The following is a 26,765-nucleotide window of genomic DNA, read 5'->3' as shown; positions in this document are numbered from 1 at the left end:
AAATTAGCCGGGCGTGGTGGCGGCGCCTGTAGTCCCAGCTACTCGGAGAGGCTGAGGCCGGAGAATGGCGTGAACCCGGGAGGCGGAGCTTGCAGTGAGCCGAGATTGCGCCACTGCACTCCAGCCTGGGCGACAGAGCAAGACTCCGTCTTAAAAAAAAAAAAAAAAAATCAGGACACTGACAGCACGTGCTCCAGCACGGAGCCGGGCCTCCATGGGGGTCCGCGCCCACGCGGGGCAGCGCGGTGACGTCACGGTTGAGGACCCCGCCCCACGAAGGGCTCAGCCCCACGCGACCCAGGCCGCCCGCTCGCCCCTCCCCTCCACCCAGCACTCGGGCTGCTCCGTGGGGAAACTGAGTCTGGACTTCTCGTGCCCGTTCGGGAGAAGGACGCCGGAGGGGCGGCCGAGCTGCGGGGAGAGGCTGGGCAAGCCCCGGGCCAGAGCGAGTTCGCGCAAACGCGAGAGTCCACGGCTGGCGGGTCAGCCACTAGCCGTTGGCTACGCGCCGGTCACTCAGGCAACAGGAGGCGGGGCGGCGCGGAAGTTATCTTCCAATCAGGCGCTCCGGGGGCGGGTCCGGATAACTGTCCGTTCAAGGCACGGGGCGGGCACCAGGAAGCGGATTGCAGATTTGGAGTAGTGTCCAATCGAAGGCCCCAGGGGTGAAGGGGGCGTGTCCAAAACGCTGCCCACTCAGAGCGTTGAAAGGGCGGGGACTTAGAAATTGTCCAATCAGGGGCGCCGCTTCCTGCGCTCCTAGGCCCCCCCGAGGGCGGGACGTTTAGTCCTCCCTGCCGCGCGTGCCCCGCCTACCCCGAGCGGCCCGGGAGTATCTGTAACTTTCATCTGCGCCGGCCGCGAGGCCACGGGGAGTTCGCCTTGGAGACCCCAGGAGCAGGCGAGACATGGTGAGTGCGGGGCAGGAGCCGAGCCGGGGGACGTTCGGAGCTACGGGAACCGGCTGGAACCAGAGTCCGCCGAAGTCTGCGCCCGGGCTTGGCTGAGGGACGCGCGGGGCGGCGCAGGACTAGCGCCTGGGACCCGGGGACGCCATCACAGCGGCCGGGCTGGAGGGCTGGGGGCAGTTTGCGGGGACGAAAGGGGCGGCCAGGAGCTGGGGGGTAATTTAGGGGGAGGCCTGGGCAGGAGGGGGGCTGGAGGTAGTTTGTGGGGACGGTAGGGGCGGTCAGGGGTCAGGGACCAGTTTCGGGGGGACGGCAAGCGACGGTCAGCAGGTTGGGGATGTTTCGCGTGTCCGTGTAAGAGATCACCTGAGCAGGCTTAGTTTGAGCCACAGGCTGTTTACCCACTTGCGTGCAAGTGAGTCCGAGAAAGGAGTCAGCAAAGGGTGATGGGATTATTACTGGTTTTTGTTTTTTTTTTTGAGACGGAGTCCCGCTCTGTCGCCAGGCTCGAGTGCAATGGCGCGATCTCGGCTCACTGCAACCTCCACCTCCCGGGTTCAAGCGATTCTCCTGCCTCAGCTTCCCGAGTAGCTGAGATTACAGGGGCACACTACCATGCCCAGCTAATTTTTGTGTTTTTAGTAGAGACAGGCTTTCACCATGTTGGCCAGGATGGTCTCGATCTCCTGACCTTGTGATCCGCCCGCGTCGGCCTCCCAAAGTGCTGGGAGAACAGGCGTGAGCCACTGCGCCCGGCAATCATTAGTCCTTACAGGTTTGGGATAGGCATCGGAGTTAGGAGCGGTTTTTTTGAGGACAGTTGGTGGGTGTTACAAAGTATATTCTCAAGGGCGGGGACGATGTTTCAAAGTACACTCACAAGGGCGTGGGGGATATATTGTCACAAGGGCTGGGAGGAATATTACAGAGTACCTTCACAAGGGCGCCAGCGTGTATTGTCACAAGGGCGGGGTACATTCACAAGGGCGAGGAGGACGTATCCTAGAAAGGACATTCACAAGGGCGGGGGAATATCACAGAGTACATTATCACAAGGGCGGGGGGCTTGACCATGGTGCGGCCAGCTCAGAGCACCCTACAGGGGACAGCTTGGGACAGCAAGGGACGGTCCGGGGGTCGGAGGCAGTTTGGGGGATGACCTCGGCGGTGGGAGTGACCTGCCCTGGGGGGTTTTGTTGCAGGGTGTCACTAATGCCCTGAAATCTTTATTCGGGCAGCTGGTTTCAGTAAATATTCTGTCTCCTGTTTGCCTTTTTTCTTCTCCTTAGTGACAACAGGAAAATGTTCAAGTCTGTTTTCTGCCTTCTGGTCCGTCAGGATAACACCTGTTTATTCTGGGGTACAGGCTAAGAATGGCCTAAGGAAGTCTCTCAGGAATATTCTCTCTCCCACCAGAATTGTAGGGAAAGGGTGCGCAGTTCCACATCTTATAACAGCTAGAGATGGATTAAAATGTTCATAAAAATAGTAGTTTTTCAAATGCCAAGCAATCAGACAAAAAATAATAGTAGTTATTCTTCCATACAAGGTGCAGAGTTTGCAACAGCGCGTGATCGTGTTCCATTTCAGTTCAGCTAGACGTGAGATTAATGCACATTCTGCAAAAACCTGCAAAACTGAGGCGTGTTCCATTCTGGTTAATTTCCAGTTTGTCACCAAGAGTATTGCTTCACTGATGCATCATGTTTGCTAACTAGGAAAAGCAGTTTCTGGCCATGTAGAGTCATAAAGACTGCCTTGGAACTCCCTTCCCCTACTTACACACGGGGTGGAAGCAGTGATTCTGCTGCATTCTCACTCTAGGGGATGAGGATCTTTGTGGCATTTAAAGTGTAGCACCTGGAGCAGGGAGGCGAGCCCCAAGACCAGTGACTCCAGCTGAGTCCACAGTTGAGCCTGCACGGGAGGCCGCTGAGGGTGCAGCGGGGTCTGGCTAGGCAGCCTCCCCCTGCTCAGACCTCCTGCCTCGTAGAACAGCCACAGCGGGAACTGTTCATGCTGATTGAGGCTGCTGGGCATTGGAAAGACGATTGTCCTGGAGATGTGCTTGTGGGCGTTTTAGCCTTTCTGAGGTTGCACCTGTGGTTGTCTTGGAGCAGTTTCTAAGCAGCTGGTTTAGTTTATGCATGAAGTGTTTTTTTTCTTTTTTTTGAGACAGCTGTGTCTCTCAGGCTGGAGTACAGTGGCATGATCTCCACACATTGTAACCTCCGCCTCCCGGGTTCAAGCAATTCTCCTGCCTCGGCCTCCCAAGTAGCTGGAATTACAGGCACCTGCCACCACGACCGGCTAATTTTTTTTTTTTTTTTTTTTGAGACGGAGTCTTTCTCTGTCCCCCAGGCTGGAGTGCACTGGCGCGATCTCAGCTCACTGCAAGCTCCGCCTCCCGGGTTCACGCCATTCTCCTGCCTCAGCCTCCCGAGTAGCTGGGATTACAGGCGCCCGCCACCACGCCCGGCTAATTTTTTGTATTTTTAGTAGAGACGGGGTTTCACCGTGTTAGCCAGGATGGTCTCGATCTCCTGACCTCGTGATCCGCCCGCCTCGGCCTCCCAAAGTGCTGGGATTACAGGCTTGAGCCACCGCGCCCGGCCTACGACCGGCTAATTTTTATATTTTTAGTAGAGACGGGGTTTCACCATGTTGGCCAGGCTGGTCTCAACTCCTGACCTTCAGTGATCCACCCTCCTCCGCCTCCCAAAGTGCTGGGATTTCAGGCGTGAGCCACCGCGCCCGGCCTGGATTAAGTTTTAATATAAACACCAGTGGCCTTACTGCCCGCATAAATAGGCCTTCAGCCTCTCTTCAACACCTTTGTGCTGCTCCCAGCGCTCATCTCTGTTCTGCCCCCAGGGTAACCACTGTCCTGATTTTTTTTTCATTCTCTCTACCTTTACCATTTATTATTTATCACCATACAGAGTTTTAATTTTGCCTGCTTTGAATTTTTTTTTTTTTTTCAGGCAGGGTCTTACTCTTTGCCCATGCTGGAGTGCAGTGGCATGAGCGTAGCTCACCACCAATGGTGCATGCATGCCACCATTCCTGGCTAATTTTTATATTTTTTTGTAGAGACGGGGGCCTTGCTGTTGCCCCAGGCTAGTCTTGAACTCCTGGACTCAAGCGATCTGCCCTCCTTGGCCTCCCAAAGTGCTGGGATTACAAGCATGGGCCATTGCACCTCGCCTGAAATTTCAATAAGTGACTGTTACCATTAATGCACTGTGAATATCAGCTCGAAAGGCTTTTCTGTGGTTTCTTTCCTTTGCACACATGCGGGTGTCTGAGACAGTGGGTGACCCAGTTAGTTCAATCATTCCAGCGTTTGTCAGGCTTGGGTTAATTCAAGTGTGTTCATTTATTTTATGTACTTATTTTTAGAGACAAGGTCTGTTGCCCAAGCTGGAGTGCAGTGGTATGATCATGGCTCACTGCAGTCTCAAACTCCTGGCTTTAAGTAATCCTCTCACCTCAGCTTTCCAAGTAGCTGAGACCACAGGTGTGCACCACCACACCCAGCCAAAGTTTTTTGTTTGTTTGTTTGTTTTGAGACAGAGTTTTGCTCTGTCGCCCAGGCTGGAGTGCAGTGGCACCATCTCGGCTCACGGCAACCTCCGCCTCCTGGATTCAAGCGATTCTCCTACCTCAGCCTCCCGAATAGCTGTGGTTACAGGCATGTGCCACCAAGCCTGGCTAATTTTTATATTTTTAGTAGACACAGAGTTTCATAATGTTGGCCAGATTGGTCTCAAACTCGTGGCCTCAAGTGATCTACCTGCCTCAGCCTCCCAAAGTGCTGGGATTACAGGTGTGAGCCACACTGCACCTGGCCTTCCCTGTAGCTTACTAACGTCTGTGTGTGGGCATATGTGAGCACTTGCCATGCCTGGACGTTGTAAGAACTAACTTCTGAATGGGTTCTGCTTTTGTCATTCACAGTGAGATGTGCATGATGCCGATGATTGAACTTGCAGTTGATGTGGACATTCCTTATTCTCCCATAGATAGCATCTCTCCTTGCGCAGGTGTTAAACTGCCCCTCGTTTCCAGCATTGTCGCAACGCTTGGTCTGTCATATATTCATGCACCATAAACACAGCTTCCCATCCTCTTCTGTTGGTCTATTTGTCCATCCTGCCGATACCATCCTCTAATTACTATTTGTTCTTCTTTTGAGATGGAGTCTTGCTCTGTTGCTCCGGTTGGAGTGCAGCGGCGCGATCTTGGCTCGCTGTATCCTCCGTCTCCTGAGTTCAAGCGATTCTTCTGCCTCAGTCTCCGGAGTAGCTGAGATTACAGGCACGTGCCACCATGCCCAGTTAATTTTTAAATTTTTAGTAGAGGCGGGATTTCACTGTGTTAGCCAGGATGGTCTTGATCTCCTGACCTCGTGATCCGCCCCCCTCGGCCTCCCAAAGTGCTGGGATTACAGGCGTGAGCCACTGCCCCCGGCCTCAGTAGTGTTTTATAATTGTTCCATGATGATTATTTTATATCCTTCATTAGATATAAACTCCCTCTGTTGCCCAGGCTGGAGTGCAGTGATGCAATCATGGCTCACTGCAGCCTCAAACTCCTGCGCTCAAGTGATCTTCGGCCTCAGCCTCCTGAGTAGCTGGGACTGCAGATTCATGCCACCACACCCAGCTAATTAAACAAAAATTTTTTATAGAGCTGGGGTCTTGCTGTGTTGCCCAGGCTGGTCTCAAACTCCTGGGCTCAAGCGATCCTCCCGCCTCAGCCTCCCAAAGTGCTGGGCGGAAAGGCACCAGCCATCGTGCCCCACCCTGAGTGTGAATTTTAAAAGGCTAACACCCAAGCAGTGTATCTTATTAAGGACAAGCAGGCCCTGAAGGAGCTTTGGAACACTGAAGACAGGGCGAGAAAAATATGCCAGTGGGGCTCAGATCAAGTATTTTAGCAATGTTGATTATTGTTTTGTCATTGTGGAGTTGAGTGTGCAGCCGTGCTGGTCTACCCATAGGCAACAAGAAGTCCCTTTGTCGAAACCGCCCCTCCCTGGCTGGCCAGTAAACAGTCCAAAGCCACACAGTCATCTGCTGCGTGGCTACCAGGGAGCGTCGTCCTGCCTGTGAAGCTTCCAGACAGTCACTGTCCGCTGTGTGTGGTTAGAATGATTTGGACATCCGTGTTGTGTGTGCACTAGACTGTCCTCGGGGGATGGGCCAGAGGGCCCAGGTTTGCCTCGGTGCCGTAAGTGTCATTTCCGTTTCAGGAAGGAGGTTCTGTGGACCCGTGAGTCTCACCATCAGCGGCATCAGGGCAGCTCCGGGCAGAGAGGCACAGGGCCTGTGGGAGCCTCCATCTCTAGTGGGCTGTGGAGGCCACATGGGAGGACAGTGTCCTGCACCAGATCCCCATGGCCAATTCACCGCCACCGGGACTGGTCTGAGATTCCCTGAGGCTGGAGCGGAGGCTTTGAAAGCCTCTCCAGAGAAGGAGTCCAGGCTGGGGGCACAGTGGAATCCTGTCGCCATTGCATTTTGCACAGAATCTAGAACCTCTTGTTGTCCCACAACTAGGCGGGTTTGTGATCGCACAGATGGGTCAGAGTAAAACCTGTAAGTGAGGAATACGTTCTCTCCAAAGCCCAGACAGACCTAAAAAGTGTTAGGCTTGCTCTGGCCATGGGTGTTGATAAATGAGGGATGCTTCCTCCCTGGGCTGCTGCTTCAAATGACGACCAGAAATATGAACAAAGTGGTGGGGACTTGAGTCTAATGGGGTGCAGCAGCTCACCCCACCTGGAAAATTCTGTAGCACGCCCACGAGCCTGTCCCCACACCTGGCTCTTCCGAAAGCGCAAATTAAATCTCTAAAATCTAAAACCCTCTCATCCCCAAGGCCAGCTATCCTCTTCCACTTCATAATGTCATAGGAATTATTTCCCCCCATCCTACACTTCAGTAGGGTTTTCATTATCGTTATGTCACAGAGAGATCCATTCTTTTCCATTGCTTCGTTTGTCCATCCTTCTGCTAATACCGTACTGGCGAGATTGACAGCTCTCAAATCCTTGCCGTGTGGTAGGTAAGCCTTCACCCTGTTCTGCAGAAAGTTTTGGCTATTTTTAGACTTTTTTTCTCTGTTAGGTTTGGAAAGTAGTTTTAAGTCCTAAAAAGTCTCATTAAGAGAGGATCTCACTGTGTTGCCCAGGCTGGAGTACAGTGGTGTGATCACAGCTCACTAAACCTCCTGGGCTCAAGTGATCCTGCTGCATCAGCCTCCCTAGTAGCTAGGACTGCAGGCACAGGCCATCATGCCTGGCCAATTTTAAAAATAAAAAACAAAAAACACTGTAGACTGTGTCTCCTTATGTCGCCCAGGGTGGTCTCAAATTCCTGGCCTCAAGCAGTCTTCCTGCCTCGGCCTCCCAAAATGCTGGGATTACGGACGTGCACCACCTCACAGGGCCCCGATCAAGATTTGTTTCTCCATTGGAACCCTTGACTAGCCTTAAGTACTTATTTAACTTTGGATCTTCCCATAGTATGTATCAGCTTTTAAAAATGAATTTTCCAACTATTATGAAGTAGAAACATAAGCAATTTCTTGGAATCTTTGTAAAAATCTTTTTCTAGGATTATCTCTTTGTTCTGTTGGGGTTTTATGTGCATAATTCTTAGAAATTTGCATAAAGACAAGTTTATGTTTTATAATTTTCTGGTGGTGCTGGAACTAGTATAACGTTGACTGGAGGTGAGGTCATGGGCATCTTCATTTTGTGTATCATGTTTTTGAGGAAGACAGTGAACTTCACATTCTTTATGTTTTTTAAAAACCAGCTTTACTGACATATATAACGTACAGCCATTTAACGTGTACATTTGTTTTTTTGTTTGTTTTTTGTTTCGGTTTTTTTTTTTTTCTTTTGAGACGGAGTCTCGCTCTGTCGCCCAGGCTGGAGTGCAGTAGTGTGCAAGTTCCACCTCCCCAGTAGCTGGGACTACAGGCACCTGTCACCACGCCCAGCTAATTTTTTGCATTTTCAGTAGAGATAGCTAGGAAGATCTCGATCTCCTGACCTCATGATCCACCCGCCTCGGCCTCCCAAAGTGCTGGGATTCCAGGCATGAGCCACCGCGCCCAACCTAGAAGTTTTCATTACCTATCTTCAGGCCCAGAGTCTTTCCTCAGCCACACCAAGTCGACTCATGTGTCCGTTGAAGTCGTTCTCCATTTCTGTTACAGTGCTTTTCAAATCTCTCCCAGGGCTTTTTCATTCTTAGGATTCCCACTTCTCGGCCTGTATTGCCTGTTTTTGCATGTTGTCTACTTTTTCCATTAGAGCACTTCACCTGTTAATCATACTTGTTTTAAATTCCCAGTCTGATACTTCCAGCGTCCCTGCCGTATCTGAGGGGTTCTGCCTTATCTCTTCAAGGTGTGTCTTTTGCCTTTTGGTATGCCTTGTCATTTCTTTCTGGAAAGCCAGCTGCAATGTACTGGGTGAAAAGCACTGAAGTAAATAGACCTTTAGTAAGGCAGTGGTGAGGTGTGGGTAGAGGGCAAGGATTCCCTGATCCTTTGATGAGGTCTGTCTTTTCGTGTGCCTGTGCCCCGCGACACTGAACTTCACAAGTGCTTCTCAGTTCTTCCTTCTCCTCTCACTTAGGTGGGACAAGATGAATAGAGGAAGCTGATGAGGGATACGTCTCTTTCCACAGGTCACTTAGACTCTGATGAAACTCCAGCAGGTGAGGCTCTGATCAAATAGTTTTCAGGGAAGGGCCCGTTGAGAAAGAGCAGAAATATCTGGCCTATTTCAAAATCATTATTTTTCTCCTCTACAAGACCGGGCCCCCTGAGATTCCTAACTCAGACTTGGGCCCGCTGTACCCCCAGGAATTCATCAGTTACAGCTCAGGGTTTCCCATCTAAGTAACGGTTCCCACAGAGGCTTCTCTGCTCATGGTTGCGTGTTCTGGTAAGTTGTGATTCTCTGTATCCACCTCTCTCTTCAGTTTGAGGGGGCAGAGCCTGCCTTGTGACATCAGTTCTCTGAAAGACTGAAGAAGAGCTTGTTGAGGTTTCAGTTTGTTCAGCTTTTTAATTGTTACAATGGAGTAATAACTTCCAAGCTCCTTACATGCTGGACCAAAAACTAGAAGTCATTTAAAAGGAACTGCCACACTGTTTTCTTAATTGGTTGTACCATTTTACATTCCCACCAGCAATGTGTGAAGATTCCTGTTTCTCCACATCCTTGCCAAAACTTATTTTCCTTTTTAGTTTTTCATTTTACCCATCCTAATGGGTGAGAAGTGGTATCTCCTTTTTGTTTTTATTTGCATTTCCTTGATGACTAATTACTGACAATGTTTATTTTTATTGGAGAAATGTCTGTTTACATCCTTTCCCCACTTTTTTGTTGTTGTTGTTGTTGAGACTGAGTGTTGCTCTGTTGCCCAGGCTGGAGTGCAATGGTGCGACCTCGGCTCACCGCAACCTCTGCCTCCCGGGTTCAAGTGATGGTCCTTCCTCAGCCTCCTGAGTAGCTGGGATTACAGGCATCTGCCACCATGCCCGGCTAATTTTTGTATTTTTAGTAGAGATGGGGTTTCACCATATTGGCCAGGCTGGTCTCAAACTGCTGACCTTGTGATCCACCCACCTCAGCCTCCTACAGGTGTGAGCCACTGTGCCCGGCCACTAAATCAGTTTTGTTTGATCTTTTCAAACAACTAGCTTTGGTTGATTATTCTCTATTGTTTTACTGTTCTCTATTCCATTAATTTGCCTGTAATATTATTTCCTTACTCCTAATTGCTTAGGTTTAGTTTTATTCTATTGTCTTGAGATGGACCAGATTAGGTTGTTGATTTGCACTCTTTAGGACAGGTATTTATAGCTATTAATTTCCTTTATATAAGTTTTGGTATATAATGTCTTTATTTTCCATCCATCTCAAAGGACTTCCCTTTTGATTTCTCTTTGATGCGTTAGTTATGGAGGAGTGTGTTAATATCCACATATTAGTGAATTTGCAAAATTTTCTGTATTCGTTTCCAATTTCATTTCTCCTTCCATTGTGGTCAGAGAACATACTTATTTCTGGTTGTTTTTTTTTTTGGGGGGGGGGGAAACTGATTCTCACTCTGTCAGTGGTGTGATCAGAGCTCACTGCAACTTCTGTCTCCTGGGTTCAAGCAATTCCCGTGCCTCACCCTCCCAAGTAGCTGGGACTACATGTGTGTGCCACCATACCCAGCAAATTTTTGCATTTTTAGTAGAGACCGGGTCTATGTTGCCCAGGCTGGTCTCGAACACCTGAGCTCCAGCGATCCATCATCTGCCTTGGTCTCCCAAAATGCTGGGATTACAGGTGTGAGTCACTGAGCCCAGCCAATATTTTGTATTTCTATTGTTTAAAATGTGTTGAGGTTTCTTCTATGGCCTAGCAAAGGGTCTCTTTTACAGAACGTTCTTCCTGCACTTGAAAAGAATGTATGTTTTGCTATTGTTGGGTTGAATGTTCTGCAGATGTCTGTTATGTCTAAATGACTTACAGTGTTCAATTATTTTATTTCCTTGTATTTCACCTAGATGTTCTATCATTAAAAAGTGGGGTAATTGATGATTCTGTGTTCAACTAAAAAAGAAAAAAAAGGGTATTTATGTTCCAACTTTTAATTATCCATTTCTTTTATTTTTATTTATTTTTTTGAGTCTTGCTCTGTCACCCAGGCTGGAGAGCACAATCTTGGCTCACTGCAACCTCCGCCTCCCGGGTCAAGCGATTCTCCTGCCTCAGCCTCCTGAGTAGCTGGGATTACAGGCACGGGCCACCATGCCCGGCTAATTTTTGTATTTTTAGTAGAGACTTCACTATGTTGGTCAGGCTGGTTTCAAACTCCCGACCTCCAGTGATCTGCCCACCTTGGCCTCCCAAACTGCTGGGATTACAGGCATGAGCCACTGCACCCAGTCCCATCCTTTACTTTCTTTTTCTTTTTTTTTTTTCAACAACTTTTTATTTATTTTTTATTAATTTTTTTTGCACACAAAAACATTTTCTAAAAATACATACAAACAAAAAGATGCATATCAAACATATTAGGAAGGTTGCACATGGGAAGACGGGGGAATAGAAATGGGGGTGGGAATTAAAGAAAATAAACGAGAGAGGGACTTTGTATGGATCAATGTTAATAACTCAATCCTCTGTTTGACAAAGAAGGAGAAGGAAGAGGAAGAAAAAGAAAGTGGGATAAAGGATCAGAAAGGGAGGAAAATAGAAAAAATTAGAGTATGACTCCAGGGTAGACCTGTTTTGTTGTTGCGGGGTTGGTTGGTCCGTCTGTCTGTTATATTTTTCATATGTTTTGCCATGTTGGCCAGGCTGGTCTCGAACTCCTAGCCTCAAGTGATCAACCCGCCTTGGCCTCCCGGAGTGCTGGGACCACAGGCGTGAGCCACCACGTCCAGCCCCCACATTGCTTCTGGCCTCTGTGGTAGACCTCCCAGACGGGGCGGCCGGGTAGAGGCGCTCCCCACATCCCAGACGGGGCGGCCAGGCAGAGGCGCTCCTCACTTCCCAGACGATGGGCAGCTGGGCAGAGACACTTCTCACTTCCCAGACGATGGGCAGCTGGGCAGAGACACTCCTCACTTCTTCCCAGACGGGGCGGCCGGGCAGAGGCGCTCCTCACATCCCAGACGATGGGCGGCCAGGCCGAGACGCTCCTCACTTCCTAGACAGGGTGGTGGCTGGGCAGAGGCACTCCTCACCTCCCAGACGGGGCGGCCGGGCAGAGGCGCTCCTCACATCCCAAACGATGGGCGGCCAGGTAGAGACGTTCCCCACCTCCCAGACGGGGTGGCGGCCGGGCAGAGGCTGCAATCCCAGCACCCTGGGAGGCCAAGGCGGGCGGCTGGGAGGCGGAGGCTGCAGCGAGCCAAGACCACTCCACCGCACTCCAGCCCAGGCAACACCGAGCACCGAGTGAGTGCGACTCCGTCTGCAGTCCCAGCACCTCAGGAGGCCGAGGCGGGCAGACCACTCGAGGTCAGGAGCTGGAGACCAGCCTGGCCAACATGGCGAAACCGCGCCTCCAGCCAAAGGACAAAAACCAGGCAGGGGTGGTTGCGCGCGCCCACAATCCCAGGCAGCCCGGAGGCCGAGGCAGCAGAATCGGAGGCAGGGAGTCTGCAGCGAGCCGACTGTACTGCAGCCTGGGCTACAGAGGAAGGAAGGAAGGGAGGGAGAGGAGAGGGGGGGAGAGAGAGAGAGAGAGAGAGAGAGAGAGAGAGAGAGAAGGAAGTCCATCCTTTACTTTCAATCTGTTTGTATCTTTGGATCAAAAGCGTGTGCCTTATACAGCGTATATAGTTGGATTATGTTTGTTATCCATATTCTGACAACCTCTGCCACTTCATTGGGTTCTGTAACTCATTCCCAGTTAGTGTCACTATTGACGCGGACATACTTATGTTTGTCATCTTTTTGTTTTCTGTGGGTTTTATGTCTTTCTTGTTGCTATACTCCTTTACTACTTTTTTGTTGTTGTTGTTGTTGAGATGGAGTTTCGCTCTGTCACCCAGGCTGGAGAGCAGTGGTACCATCTCGGCTCACCACAACCTCCATCTGCTGGGTTCAAGTGATTCTCCTGCCTCAGCCTCCTGAGTAGCTGGGATTACAATCATGTGCCACCACGCCCAGATACTTTTGTATTTTTAGCAGAGACGGGGGTTTCTCCACGTTGGTCAGGCTGGTCTCAAACTCCCGACCTCAGGACATCCACCCGCCTCGGCCTCCCAAAGTGCTGGGATTACAGGCATGAGCCACCGTGCCCGGCCACTAATTTCATTTTCATTAAGTATTTTCTAATGAAACCTTTCAATTGTTTAACTTTTTACTATTTGTTGGTTTCTTTAGGGGTTACTGTATTATAAATGTGAGGCTTATCAGATGAGCTTCAGGTTTATATTAATGACTTGATTCCAGTGAGATACAGAAATGCTGCATCTGTGTAGCTCTATTCCTTCCTGCCCCCCCCCCCCAACTTTTATGGCATTATTAATACATACTACATCCATCAATATTATACGCTAAGACAGTGCATTGTAATTAGTACTTTACCATCTATAGTCATGTCCCTTGCTTAAATATGCCTTTGCTCCCTCCCACCCACCTCCTCTGTACTGTTACTAGCAAATAGGTAAGTATTCTTATGTGTTATACATCCAACAGTACTTTACAAACTTTTCTTTTTTTTTTTTTTTTTTTTTGAGACGGAGTCTTGCTCTGTTACCCAGGCTGGAGTGCAGTGGCGCAATCTCAGCTCACTGCAAGCTCCACCTCTCAGGTTCACGCCATTCTCCTGCCTCAGCCTCCCAAGTAGCTGGGACTACAGGCGCCCGCCACTACGCCCGGCTAATTTTTCTGTATTTTTAGTAGAGATGGGGTTTCACCTGTTAGCCAGGATGGTCTCGATCTCCTGACCTCGTGATCCACCCGCCTCGGCCTCCCAAAGTGCTGGGATTACAGGCGTGAGCCACCGCGCCCGGCTACAAACATATTTATACAGTTGCCTTTAAAATAATTTAAGAAAATAAAGGGGGAAAAAACTGATACAATGTTGCCCAGGGCTCCAGGCTGACAAAAACAGGAATTCTTTTTTTTTTTTTTTTTTTTTTTTGAGACGGAGTCTGGCTCTGTCGCCCAGGCTGGAGTGCAGTGGCGCAGTCTCGGCTCACTCCAAGCTCCGCCTCCCGGGTTCACGCCATTCTCCTGCCTCAGCCTCTCCAAGTAGCTGGGACTACAGGCGCCCGCCACCACACCCGGCTAATTTTTTTATATTTTTAGTAGAGACGGGGTTTCACTGTGGTCTCCATCTCCTGACCTCGGGATCCGCCCACCTCGGCCTCCCAAAGTGCTGGGATTACAAGCGTGAGCCACTGCGCCCGGCCTCAAAAACAGGAATTCTTAAGTCACATGGTTAGAAACTCTCTGGCTGGCCTCAGGCCTGTCTGTACAAAGATCCCCTTACCAGGCAGTGGATTCCAAGGACTTTCGGTTTTCTCCAGTAGCCGATCGAAGGCTTGTCCGAAAGACCTAATGAAATGTGCATCGTTTGGACAACTGAGGCCTGCTGCGTTATGCGGCATTTCAAATGGAAACGTTACTTCATCTTCACAGCATCTCTCTCTAGACCCTGCTGGTAGAGGAAAATAAGCAGCCACAGTAAAAAGGTAGCGGTAAGCTCAGACTGTTAGTGGTGCTATGAAGTTTATTAGGAAGTGATTAAGTAGAAGATCTAACATTCACATCATAGAGGAGGTGTTGGGACACCACAAAATCTTGTTTGAATTTATGAATTGAGTCCAGTTCCCCAGTACTTTCAGTGTCACCAATCCTCTTGCACACCTATGTGGTTTGTCTTAGGACTCAGTGGTCTTTGAGGATGTGGCTGTGGACTTCACCCTGGAGGAGTGGGCTTTGCTGGATTCTGCTCAGAGGAACCTCTACAGAGATGTGATGCTGGAGACCTTCCGGAACCTGGCCTCAGTAGGTAAAGATGACATCATTCCTTCACTTGGTTTTTAATGAACTCATTTCTTTCTCATCAGTTCTGTTGCAAGATTTGAAATGTGGGAAAGGACTAAGACAGACATGTTCACAGCCACCGTGGACCTAGAATCTAATCATTATTCCCTGACAGTGAAACGTGTGTGAAACAGATGTTATTTCTCTCTCGGTTTAAAAGACCTGAAGTTCCTTTAGTGTCATTAGTACGGGTATAGATTTCATTGGTCATTTAGGATCACAGAGTGGTTCCTTGATCTCTGTGTTCCTTGTATCTGTGGTTCACAGATACCTGTGACTTATTGTGTTTGTGAAATACCTAACATTTTGACCCCTTATGTCTGTTATTGATGAAGTCCTCAAAATGCTAAACTCCTCAGTGTCTTCCTTTGCTTAATAAGTGTCTTATTCCTTATGAGATTTGTTTCCTTTTTTGTTTCAGATGATGAGACTCAATTTAAAGCCAATGGGTCAGTTTCTCAGCAGGATATGTATGGGCAAGAAAAATCTAAGGAACAGACAATACCAACCTTCACAGGAAATAATTCCTGTGCCTACACTTCAGAAAAAAATTGTGAAGGCTATGGCACTGAAGACCACCACAAAAATCTGACGTGAGTTACACTCACAAGAGAAAAATCCTTGTATGCAATTAAATATATATGTAAATATTGCTCCAAATATAAGCATTGCTCCAAATTTATTTCTCAGAATTTTAACAACAAAAAAAATTTGTATTTGACTTAAACATTGAGAATTTGAAACATAATTGTTAGAAATAATTACAGGGGGCCAGGCGCAGTGGCTCACGCCTGTAATCCCAGCACTTTGGGAGGCTGAGGCAGGAAGATCATGAGGTCAGGAAAGCAAGACCATCCTGGCTAACATGGTGAAACCCCGTCTCTACTAAAAATACCAAAAAAAATTAGCCGAGCGTGGTGGCAGGCACCTGTGGTCCCAGCTACTTGTGAGGCGGAGGCGGGAGAATAGTGTGAACCTGGGAGGCAGAGCTTGCAGTGAGCTGAGATTGCGCCACTGCACTCCAGCCTGGGCGACAGAGTGAGACTCCGTCTCAAAGAAATAAATAAATAAAAAGAAATTACAGGAAAACCCCATATATAATAAATACTGCATTAATAAATATGTCTCTTCAAACAATTCAGAATAGAAAAACTTCATGTATACTGCAATGTAGTTAGAAATGTATTTCTAATACTTGTTAATACATATCAACAAATCATTACTAAACATACCATAAATAAAAATGTTTCTCATTTTTAACAGAAATCATATGGTGGACAGATTCTGTAAAAATAATGAAGGTAATCAATATGGAGAAGCCATCCATCAAATGCCAAATCTTACCCTGTACAAGGAAATTTCTGATGGAGAAAAACCATATGAATGCACCAAGTGTGGGACAGTCTTCACGCATCTTTCTTCTCTGAAAAGGCACGTCAAGGCTCACTGTGGACGAACAGCGCCTCCGTGTGAGGAATGTAAGCAGGCCTGCATTTGTCCCTCACACCTACACAGTCATGGAAGAACCAACAGTGAGGAGAAGCCGTATAAGTGTCAAGCATGCGGGCAAACTTTCCAACATCCCCTTTCCCTCTCTCACCACGTCAAGACTCACACAGCAGAGAAAACCTATAAATGCGAGCAGTGTCGGATGGCGTTTAATGGGTTCGCAAGCTTCACTAGACATGTGAGAACTCACACAAAAGACAGGCCATATAAATGTCAGGAATGTGGGAGAGCCTTCATTTATCCCTCGACATTGCAAAGACACATGACAACACACACTGGAGAGAAGCCCTATAAATGTCAACACTGTGGGAAAGCCTTCACTTACCCCCAGGCTTTTCAAAGACATGAGAAGACGCACACGGGAGAGAAGCCCTATGAATGCAAGCAGTGTGGGAAAACATTCAGTTGGTCTGAAACCTTGCGAGTCCACATGAGGATCCACACTGGGGAGAAACTCTATAAATGTGAAAACTGTGGGAAGGCTTTTACCTCTTCCAGATCATTCCAAGGTCATTTGAGGACGCACACTGGAGAGAAACCTTATGAGTGTAAACAATGTGGAAAAGCCTTCACTTGGTCCTCAACATTTAGAGAACACGTGAGAATTCACACGCAAGAGCAGCTCTATAAATGTGAACAATGTGGGAAAGCTTTTACCTCTTCTAGATCATTCCAAGGTCATTTGAGGACGCACACTGGAGAGAAGCCTTATGAGTGTAAACAATGTGGAAAAACCTTCACTTGGCCCTCAACGTTTAGAGAACATGTGAGAATTCACACGCAAGAGCAGCTCTATAAATGTGAACACTGTGGGAAGGCCTTTACCTCTTCCAGAGCATTCCAAGGTCATTTGAGGATGCACACTGGAGAGAAGCCTTATGAGTGTAAACAATGTGGGAAAACCTTCACTTGGTCCTCAACCTTACATAATCATGTGAGGATGCACACTGGAGAGAAACCTCACAAATGTAAACAATGTGGGATGTCCTTCAAGTGGCCCTCCTCCTTCCGCAACCATCTGAGGATGCACACAGGACAGAAATCCCACGAATGTCAGTCACACTCAAAAGCCTTCAGTTGCCAAGTCATTCTTTCTAAAACCAGTGAGAGCACACACTAAAGAGAAGTTCTATAACTCAGTAACAGGGGGAACCTCACATTAATTCATATATAATGCTCCAGAAAATTCACACCAGGAGAGAAGTCTTACAAGTCTGATATTGTCTTTGTCAATACCTCATTTGTAAAACAGACCCATTAGTCGTGAATCTCCTGCTATTTCAAAAATAAATGTTTATTTAAAGTCCTCTTTCAGCTATAGTACCTAAGTTTTAATAGTTAAGTGTTTTATCTCTTAAATATTTTCACTATGAACCGTATTAGACACATGGTGATTTGAAGTGTACTTTGAACATGACATAATTTTTTTTTTTTTTTTTGAGACAGAGTCTTGCTCTGTCACCCAGGCTGGAGTGCAGTGGCACGATCTCAGCTCACTGCAAGCTCCACCTCCCGAGTTCACGCCATTCTCCTGCCTCAGCCTCCCAAGTAGCTGGGACTACAGGCACCGGCCACCACGCCTGGCTAATTTTTTGTATTTTTAGTAGAGATGGGGTTTCACTGTGTTAGCCAGGATGGTCTTGATCTCCTGACCTCGTGATCCGCCCACCTCGGCCTCCCAAAGTGCTGGGATTACAGGCGTGAGCCACCATGCCCGGCCGAACATGACATAATTTTTATAGTTTCTATATTTTTCTGTATGGGATCATTACAACAATGAAACTTTGGTATTTCTTATTCTTACTGGCCTACTGCTACAGATAGTGGGTATCACTTACCTATTTTATGTATTGTACCTTCCCGAATTTTTTTTGCAAAACCTTGTAAATATGCAGAGTTCTCTATAAAGTATAGTCTCTAATCATCTTTTGCAATTTGTTTTTCCTCATTTCTCACTGGGAGTTAGAAAGCAGCCTTTGAATTAGGAATGGGTACCTATAAAACAAGAATGAAATCTATAGAAGGTTTTGTTACGGATATATGTGTAAGGCTGGGAACGACATTTCCCTCAATGTCTTTCCTTTATGGCACCAAGTTAAAATCTGCTGATTTTCTACTTTGCATGAGGTTTGGCAGTCAAGACTAGAGAAGTCATTACCCGCTTTGTAGAGCCAGCAGACTCAGAGACATAAAGGTGGCACACAGGCGTACCATGCACAGCCTTATGGATCATTGTATTGATTCCTTAATGAAGAATATCTCTACAACAGACACCAGCTGCCTAACTTTCAGCCAGACATCTCCATGAGCTCTCCCAACATGAAGACATTTAGTGTGGATTGCTACAACACCTGCCATGTCCACCAGGCCACTGATCCTGTCATGGTGATCATCTCTGAAGCTCTGACTCCCTCCTTTAGGTCTTACCTTATTTTTATTTTATTTATTTATTTTTTTGAGACAGAGTCTTGCTGTTGCCCAGGCTGAAGTGCAGTGGTGTGATCTCGGCTCACAACCTCTGCCTCCCAGGTTCAAGCGATTCTCCTGCCTCAGCCTCCTGAGTAGCTGAGACTACAGGCATGCACCACCATGCCCGGCTAACTTTTGTATTTTCAGTAGAGATGGGGTTTCACTATGTTGGCCAGGCTGGTCTTGAACTCCAGACCTCATGATCCACCCGCCTTGGCCTCCCAAAGTGCTGGGATTACAGGCGTGAGCCACCGTGCCCAGCCCAGGTCTTACCTTATTTTTATACTAAACATTTTGTTCTTTTGTTCTCTTAGTACTGCTTATGGTTCTGTGTGCAGACACAACCATGACAGCCTATGCACCGGCCAAAAAGCACACACAGACACATTTGATCATGTACAGCATCACTGAATGACTACTTAGTCCGTGTGAGAATAATCACCTCTCATATACCAGGCAGACTGCTGGAGTTTACTATTACTCAGAGCTGAGTGCAATCCTTCAGTATATGTTCAATACTATGTTTAATTATATGCTATTAAGAACAAGATACTTTTTGTCAAATTCCTCTGTAGTTGTTTCTTAGATTCTGTCAACCATGTTCAGATAAATTGTATACTAACAAATATTTTTCCTCTGAAGATATAAATATTCCATTGCAATTATGGGATATGAAATCAACTTTGTAATTTTGTCAATTTAGGCACTACTTATTAGTCTTACCGGATATGTACCAGCTCATGCACTCTTCTTAAAGGTCAATTTTTCATATACTTAAAATTTTTGATTTTTTTTTTTTGAGATGGAGTCTCACTCCGTGACACAGGCTGGAGTGCAGTGGGGTCATCTTGGCTCACTGCAAGCTCCGCCTCTGGGTTCACGCCATTCTCCTGCCTCAGCTTCCTGAGTAGCTGGCACTATAGGCACCCGCCACCACGCCTGGCTAATTTTTTGTATTTTTAGTAGAGATGGGGTTTCACCATGTTAGCCAGGATGGTCTCGATCTCCTGACCTCATGATCCGCCTGCCTCCGCCTCCCAAAGTGCTGGAATTACAGGCGTGAGCCACCACGCCCGGCACTTCTACCTAACAATCTTAACCAAAGAACTACTGAGAGGTGTTTAAATGGTGGGGAGCAATAGATACACAGTTGTACATTCTTGGAGTTAACAGTAATGACTCCCCGTAACAATAAACACGGGGGTATGCTTCAGCTTCATCTTTGCAATGGTTTAAACTTTTAGGCCATGGGATATGTGGTCGTGAGTTTGAACACGGGTGTCACTGATCAGAGGGTTGCCATTCGATGTGGACCACAGAGCATGTTACCTGCACGAGCTGTAAGTGGAGTGTTAGCCTAACTCCTGCTGCAGCAGCTCCCTCTCCCAGCCTCTCCTGCATTCCAACCTGGATGCTGGAGGACATCCGACATCTGACAGCTATGCTGTTAAGGCCACAAATGCTGAAATTAATACTAGGGGCACAATTGCAATTATTTTAAAAGGGGGGGTCTGCGGCCGGGCGCGGTGGCTCACGCTTGTAATCCCAGCACTTTGGGAGGCCGAGGTGGGCGGATCACGAGTTCAGGAGATCGAGACCACAGTGAAACCCCGTCTCTACTAAAAATACAAAAAAAAAAAAAAAAAAAAAAAAAGCCGGGCGTGGTGGCGGGCGCCTGTAGTCCCAGCTACTCGGAGAGACTGAGGCAGGAGAATGGCGTGAACCTGGGAGGCGGAGCTTGCAGTGAGCCGAGATGGCGCCACTGCACTCCAGCCTGGGCAACAGAGCTCCGTCTCAAAAAAAAAAAAAAAAAAAAAAAAAAAAAAAGCCTTTGCATGGCCAGGCCCGGTGGCTGACGCCGGTAAGGAGTTTGAGATCAGCCTGGCCAACGTGGTGAAACCCCATCTTTACTTAAAAAATACAAAAATTGGCTGGGTGCAGTGATGGATGCCTGTAATCCCAGTTTCTCAGGAGGCTGAGGCAGGAGAATTGCTTGAACCCGGGAGGCGGAGGTTGCAGTGAGCTGAGATCGCACCACTGCACTCCAGCCTGGGTGACAGAGCAAGACTCTGTCTCAAAAAAAAACAACAACAACAACATAAAAGTCTTTGTAGTATGTGGCTCTTGCATCTGAATGTAAAAATTGACATAAAACATGAAATTTTTGAAATTTCATAAATAGTAGATGGTTCATCTGATACGGAGAATGACTGCATGGCAAACGTGATTGCTGCCAAAAGCTGGAGTTTGGCAAGGGCATAGCCCAGGCACGGTGACCTCCACCCATTCCTGACACTGGGCTCTTGACCCCCCACCTGGGGGATGTGTCACTGCTGACGGCTTGTGTTTGGCTTTCTGGATTCACTGCAGTTTGTGACAGTGGATGGACAGTTTGACCCTGCTTCCCTCACCGTCTCCTGGTACACACAACTTAGTAGGGTAGTTATCGCTTGGAAACAGACTGATCTTTTCTGAGCTGCTCACTGGATAAATGATCAGGACAAAAGGGATGGGAGGTTATGTAAAGCCATATTGAAATTTTTTTGAAAATTTCAGATTTTATCACAACCAATTTTTAAACCTGTGTCTTTGAGTGAATCGTATTAAAAGGTTTTTCTGTGGAAAAACTTTGTTCCTATTCCATACAACCCTTCCAGAAGAAAGGTCTGAATAACATTAAGGGATGATTTTTGAAATGTAAAATGATTGCCCAATGGGACACAGTGATTTTGTAACAGGAGGAAATATCCAAAAGCATCTGAGGAGGTGGCTGGGGGAGGGCAGAGGCCAGTGTTCATCTTATTTTTCAGAATCTTTCCTGCATCCTTTTCCTTCCTCCTGAAGGAAAACCCTCTGTGCTGCTTTCCAAACTCCCATGAGTTCTTTTTATTTTATTTATTTTTTGAGACAGAGTTTCACTCTTGTTGCCCAGGCTGGAGTGCAATGGCGTGATCTTGGCTCACTGCAACCTCCACCTCCCGGGTTCAAGCGATTCTCCTGCCTTGGCCTTCCAAGTAGCTGGGATTATAGGCACACGCCACCATCCTCGGCTAATTTTGTATTTCCAGTAGAGATGAGGTTTCACCATGTTGGTCAGACTGGTCTCAACCTCCTGACCTCAGGTAATCCACCTGTCTCAGCTTCCCAAAGTGCTAGGATTACAGGCGTGAGCCAACGTGCTCGGACCCTGTAAGTTCTTTGAATGCAAACTGACTGCTGAGCCTAGACCACCCTGACACGCTGTGAGGGAGCCGCCCAGCTGCTCTACCTGCCCTGCAGAACACCCTGAGGGCCACACTGGTGAAAGTGATGATCTGTCATCACAGACAAACCATGTGGAACTGCCTGTCTCAGGCAGTCCCTCTGAAATCAGGGACTCAACTAACTTCGTTGGACAGGACTGAGAATTCTCCCTACAGAGGGAGTCCGCACTGAGTGTCTGTTAACCTTCACTGCTGACTAATGGATGTCTTGCTTAGGTTGCCCTGAAAATTGTAAACTCAGTTTCCGGCAGTACCTTGTGTGTCCTGTGGGACTGTAATCAGGTGTGGAACCTATGGTGACACCATCTGAGCTGTGGAAGCTTCAAATTACTGGCAAGAGTTCTGCTCTACCACACACTTGGTAATTTAGGTAAAAAGGATTCATACATAAGTTTAAGGAGGAAGCCAGGTGGCTTTCTAAAACAGACCTTTATTTTAACTAAGTCCGAAACCCCTAAAGGGCATAGCTGGAATCATTCCTGTAAGCTCCTTCCCCCCTCCCCATGCTGTGACGGTCCTACTGATAATTATTTCGCTGGAAAGCAGGGGCCAATAGGCTGCACTGCAAAAAACTTAGCAAAGCAGGCCTGCGTCCTATCCCTTGAAAGTCCTGTTCACAAGGACAGCTGTGTCAAAATTGCACAAGCAATATGGTTTATGCAAAACACCTTTCATTCCAGGCATCTGGAATCCTGGTATTTGCCAAGCAGTGAGTGCATCATAACCAGCTGGCAATAAAAAACCCTGGCAGAGTCTCTATTGAGCTGCTCAGGTTGGTAAATAGTCACACATGCTGTTACAATTAGTTTCCCCAGCAGTAAAGGCATCTTGTATGCCGCCAACCAGGGAGCACCCTTGGAAGCTTATGGCTGGTTTCCCCGACTTCACCCCACGTGCCTCATCCCTTTGCTAATAGTTGGCTCTGTTTCCTTGCACTGTAATAAATCTTGGCTGTAAGGCTGACTATATGCCAGTTCCCTTCAGTACCCCTATCACTGAACCACTGGGGGTGGCCCTGAGGCCCCCCAGCACACTTGACATCCTGAAACTGGGAAATTTTAAATGCATTTTCATAAGAGTGGATGGAAGCTTTGTGTTTTAATGATCTGCAAAGCCCAAAAAGCCCATTTTGCTTTTCAAAGATACCATTTTCGTAAGTTTGCACTTCCACCAAATGGGCTCATAGGAAAGAGAAGAAAGTGTAATAGCTTTCTGTGTGTGTGTGGTGGGGGGGCATTGTTTCTTTGTAGAGATGAGGTCTCACTATGTTGACCAGGCTGGTCTGGAACTCCTGGACTTAAGTAATCCTCCCGCCTCAGCCTCCCAAAGCTCTGGGATTAAAGTTGAGAGCCACCATCCCTGGCCAATAGCTTTGCATTTTGTTAATGAGGAAAGCAAATGAAATTCTGTCAATTTCTCCAGTTAAGTACTGCGGAGATTAATATGGTTTATCATCTCATTGCACCTCCTATTCCCAGCTTCCCTCCCATCATACAAATGAAGAAAGTTAAGCACAAGGAACACAGAATCTTAACCTTAACTCACATATCTTGATGTAAACATAGTAATTTAACCTCTCAGTTTTGAAGGCCTGTTATCTGCCACCTCTTAGCTCTGTCAAAAGTTTTTTTTTTTTTTTTTTTTTTTTTAGACAGAGCTTCGTTCTTGTTGCCCAGGCTGGAGTGCAATGGCACGATCTCAGTTCACGGCAACCTCTGCCTCCTGGGTTCAAGCGATTCTCCCGCCTCAGCCTCCCGAGTAGCTGGGATTACAGGCATGTGCCACCATGCCCGGCTAATTTTTTGTATTTTTAGTAGAGACGGGGTTTCTCCATACTGGTCAGGCTGGTCTCCAACTCCTGACCTCAGGTGATCCGCCCACCTCGGCCTCCTAAAAATGCTGGGATTACAGGTGTGAGCCACTGTGCCTGGCCCGTCAAAAGTTTTTAAACTGAGAACTCTACAAGACAATAATAGGCTGGGCGCCATGGCTCACGCCTGTAAACCCAGCACTTCGGGAGGCCAAAGTGGGAGCATTGCTTGAGCTCAGGAGTTTGAGGCCAGCCTGGGCAACATAAGGAGACCTTGTCTCTACTAAAAAAATTTTTTTTAATTAGCAACGCATGGTGATGCATGCCTGGAGTCCCAGCTACTGGGGAGGCTGAGGCGGGAGGATCACTTAAGCCCAGACGTTTGAGGCAGCAGTGAGCTATGACTGTGCCCCTCCCACTCCAGCCTAGGTGACAGGATGTGACCCTCGTCTCAATCAATCAACAAATGACAAGTATAATTAGCTAATTTTACAAATATGGCATCGAATTTTACAAACAGGGCTTAAAAGGCTACATGTTTCACATAACATGACATTCTGGAAAAGGCAAAGATACAGGTAGCTAAAGCAGATCAGTGGTTAGGGGTGAAAGGTTGAGTACAAATGAGCAACCCAAGAGTATTTGGGGAGTGATAGAATGTTCTCTATTTTGGTGGTGTAAATATGCATTTATGAAAACTCATAGAAATATGCTTAAAAGTGTCTTACTGTATGTATATTAAAAATAATAAAAAACAACAAACCGCTTTCGCTTACTAAGAGAAAATGTAAACCCTCCGGAACTTTGAAAACGTGCAATGTGGTTGGGCGCAGTGGATCACGCCTGTCATCCCAGCACTTTGGGAGGCCGAGGTGGGCGGATCACCTGAGGCCAGGAGTTCAAGACCAGCCTGACCAACATGGTGAAACCCCCATCTCTACAAAAAATTAGCCGGGCGTGGTGGCAGGTGCCTGTAATCCCAGCTACTCGGGAGGCTGAGGCAGGAGAATCGCTTGAACCTGGGAGGCAGAGGTTGCGGTGAGCCGAGATAGCGCCACTGCACTCCAGCCTGGACAACAAGAGCGAAACTCCGTCTCAATAAATAAATAAATTAATTAATTAAAGAAAGAAAGAAAGAAAAGAAAACGTGCAACGTTTCTTTTACCACCTTTGGATACTTAGGAAGCACTGAAGGTCTGAGGAAGGAGGGTTCATGCCCCAAACTTGCCTGTACTGATGTTAGGAAATGCCCTTTCGGGCCGCACCTGCCAAGAACGCTTCTGTGAGAGTTGAGTTTATTCAGGTCCCCAGGGTCAGATCTTTGGAGATGCTGCGGTTTTGAAACCTAAAGGCGCACTCCAGTTCTCCCAAAAGGGACCCTACCTAGTGGGGGGTCCTAATCCTCAGGCATCAGCCGAGGACTTGGCTTCAGGCCAGTTTCGACTCTCCAGCTCCCATAACAACCCAGTTCCACGACTCCTTCCCCACAAGCCTCATTAAAGACCTGCACCTGCACCCTCTCGGAAGCACAGTTGCCGCTGCGGGGAGAAAGCGCTGGAAAAAGAGTGGCTGGGTCCATGTTCCACGGACACCCGCCGACCACGGCCACAGCCACCCCACAACCGAGTAGCCACCTCGGCTCCCCAGGACAACCGCAACCACCAACCTCAAAGGCGCCCCACCACGGCCAGCGCAGAAGCACCCACACCCACCCTAGGTTCCCCCGACATCTGCAGGCGCACCCATACCCACCCTCGGCCCCCCACACCAGCAGCTGTACCCAAATGCACTGCCCCTCGGTCCCCCACACCCACAGGCGCACCCACACCCACCCTCACCAGCAGGCCCACCCACACCCACCGTCCCTCGATCCCTCACACCCGCAGGCGCACCCGCACCCACTGCCCCTCGGTCCCTCACACCTGCACCCACTGCCCCTCACTTTCGCAATCACCGAGGCCGGAGGCAGTGGCTGCACAAGGACCAGCCAGACCAGTCCCCGAATCTCACCGCAGCACCCGCGCACTCCTGGCCAGACAACTGCGCCGGCGAGGTCCCTGCCCCGGGGGCTTGTGGGAAACGGCGACCTCAAACGGAGGCTGCGCAGACGCTCAAAGCCCCGCCCATCGAGCTCCTCCCGGCATGCAGCGCGCCCTGCCACTTAAGCCTCGTGCCGTGGGACCCCCTGGGATTACGGAAGCCGCTGTGGCACGGGCGAAGTTCCGTACTTCTGCGAGGGCGGCTGCTGTGGTTTTTCCAGGCGACAGAAAAGGGGACTCAGACAGGGCGAGGCGGGAGATTACGGACACCCTGAACCCCTGCCCTGCGTTGCAGCAGCTTGCGGTCATCTTCTGGGTCTGGGGAGTGGCATCTGTGTGGCGGGGCCCCCACCCACGATGGACGATGCTCTGTGTATGGGGGTGACTGATGACAGAGATTCTGGAGGGACCAGGGGGGCTCTGTGAGGCTGAAGAGTGGGGGCGATGATTTGTGGGTGTGTCCGTGTCTCTGGATGTGTCCATCCTTTTGTCCCCGGAACAAATGTTGTGATTTTTGTCAGCCTTGGGGGCTACTCCTGCGTGTCTGGGAGGGGAGGACTCGCTTGTTCGTGGCAGTCCCTGTGCCTGGAGTGTGGTGACTCCCAAGTGTCAGTGGTCTCAGTGCACAGCTGTGGTTTTCTGCGTCTCTGTATTCCTAGTCTGAAACAACCAAAATAGAAAATAGGGCCGGGCGTGGCGGCTCACGCCTTTAATTCCAACACTTTGGGAGGCTGAGGCGGGCGGATCACGAGGTCAGGAGATCAAGACCATCCTGGCCAACATGGTGAAACCCCGTCTCTACTAAAAATAAATAAATTAGCTGGGCGTGGTGGCGTACGCCTGTAATCCCAGCTACTCAGGAGGCTGAGGCAGGAGAATCGCTTGAAGCCGGGAGGTGGAGGTTGCAGTGAGCCAAAATCCGCCACTGCACTCCAGCCTGAGTGAAGCAGCAAGTCTCCATCTCAAAAAAAAAAAAAAAAGAAAAAAGAAAATAGAGGCCAAGGACGCTGGCTCATGCCTGTAATCCCAGCACTTTGGGAGGCCAAGGTGGGTGGATCCCTTTAGCTCAAGAGTTCGAGACCACCCTGGGCAACATAGTGAAACCCTGTCTCTATTTTTTTTTTAATAATTAAAAAGAAGACCAGGCATGGTGGCTCATGCCTGTAATCCCAGCAC

The 26,765-nt window shown here is 48.4% G+C and overlaps 1 protein-coding gene and 1 long non-coding RNA gene across 6 annotated transcripts; one reads left to right on the top strand and one right to left on the bottom strand.

Moving 5' to 3' along the window:
* Positions 1-376: 376 nt before the first annotated feature.
* On the top strand, positions 377-17,838 carry ZNF57 (zinc finger protein 57). 2 transcript variants are annotated; one of them, XM_058428083.1, is made up of 5 exons: positions 377-911; positions 8,566-8,647; positions 14,338-14,464; positions 14,921-15,092; positions 15,763-17,838. In XM_058428083.1, exons 2-5 carry the CDS (start codon positions 8,633-8,635, stop codon positions 17,126-17,128), a joined length of 1,680 nt encoding a protein of 559 aa, XP_058284066.1. In that variant the 5' UTR covers positions 377-911; positions 8,566-8,632; the 3' UTR covers positions 17,129-17,838. The 2 variants fall into 2 exon arrangements, with proteins under 2 accessions (XP_058284066.1, XP_032032703.1); XM_032176812.2 differs by lacking the exon at positions 8,566-8,647.
* On the bottom strand, positions 11,703-26,225 carry LOC116483098 (uncharacterized). 4 transcript variants are annotated; one of them, XR_009209907.1, is made up of 5 exons: positions 25,561-25,584; positions 17,847-18,003; positions 15,844-16,006; positions 13,943-14,107; positions 11,703-12,125 (listed from the first exon to the last, which is right to left on the bottom strand). It is a non-coding gene; the product is annotated as an uncharacterized LOC116483098 (long non-coding RNA). The 4 variants fall into 4 exon arrangements; XR_009209905.1 differs by lacking the exon at positions 17,847-18,003 and having other exon boundaries at positions 25,493-26,225; XR_009209906.1 differs by lacking the exon at positions 17,847-18,003 and having other exon boundaries at positions 25,505-26,225.
* Positions 26,226-26,765: the final 540 nt, after the last annotated feature.

The sequence above is a fragment of the Hylobates moloch genome, unplaced genomic scaffold (genome assembly GCF_009828535.3).
Source record: "Hylobates moloch isolate HMO894 unplaced genomic scaffold, HMol_V3 SCAFFOLD_15, whole genome shotgun sequence".
NCBI lineage: Eukaryota > Metazoa > Chordata > Mammalia > Primates > Hylobatidae > Hylobates > Hylobates moloch.
This window is presented reverse-complemented; position numbering and strand designations above follow the sequence as displayed.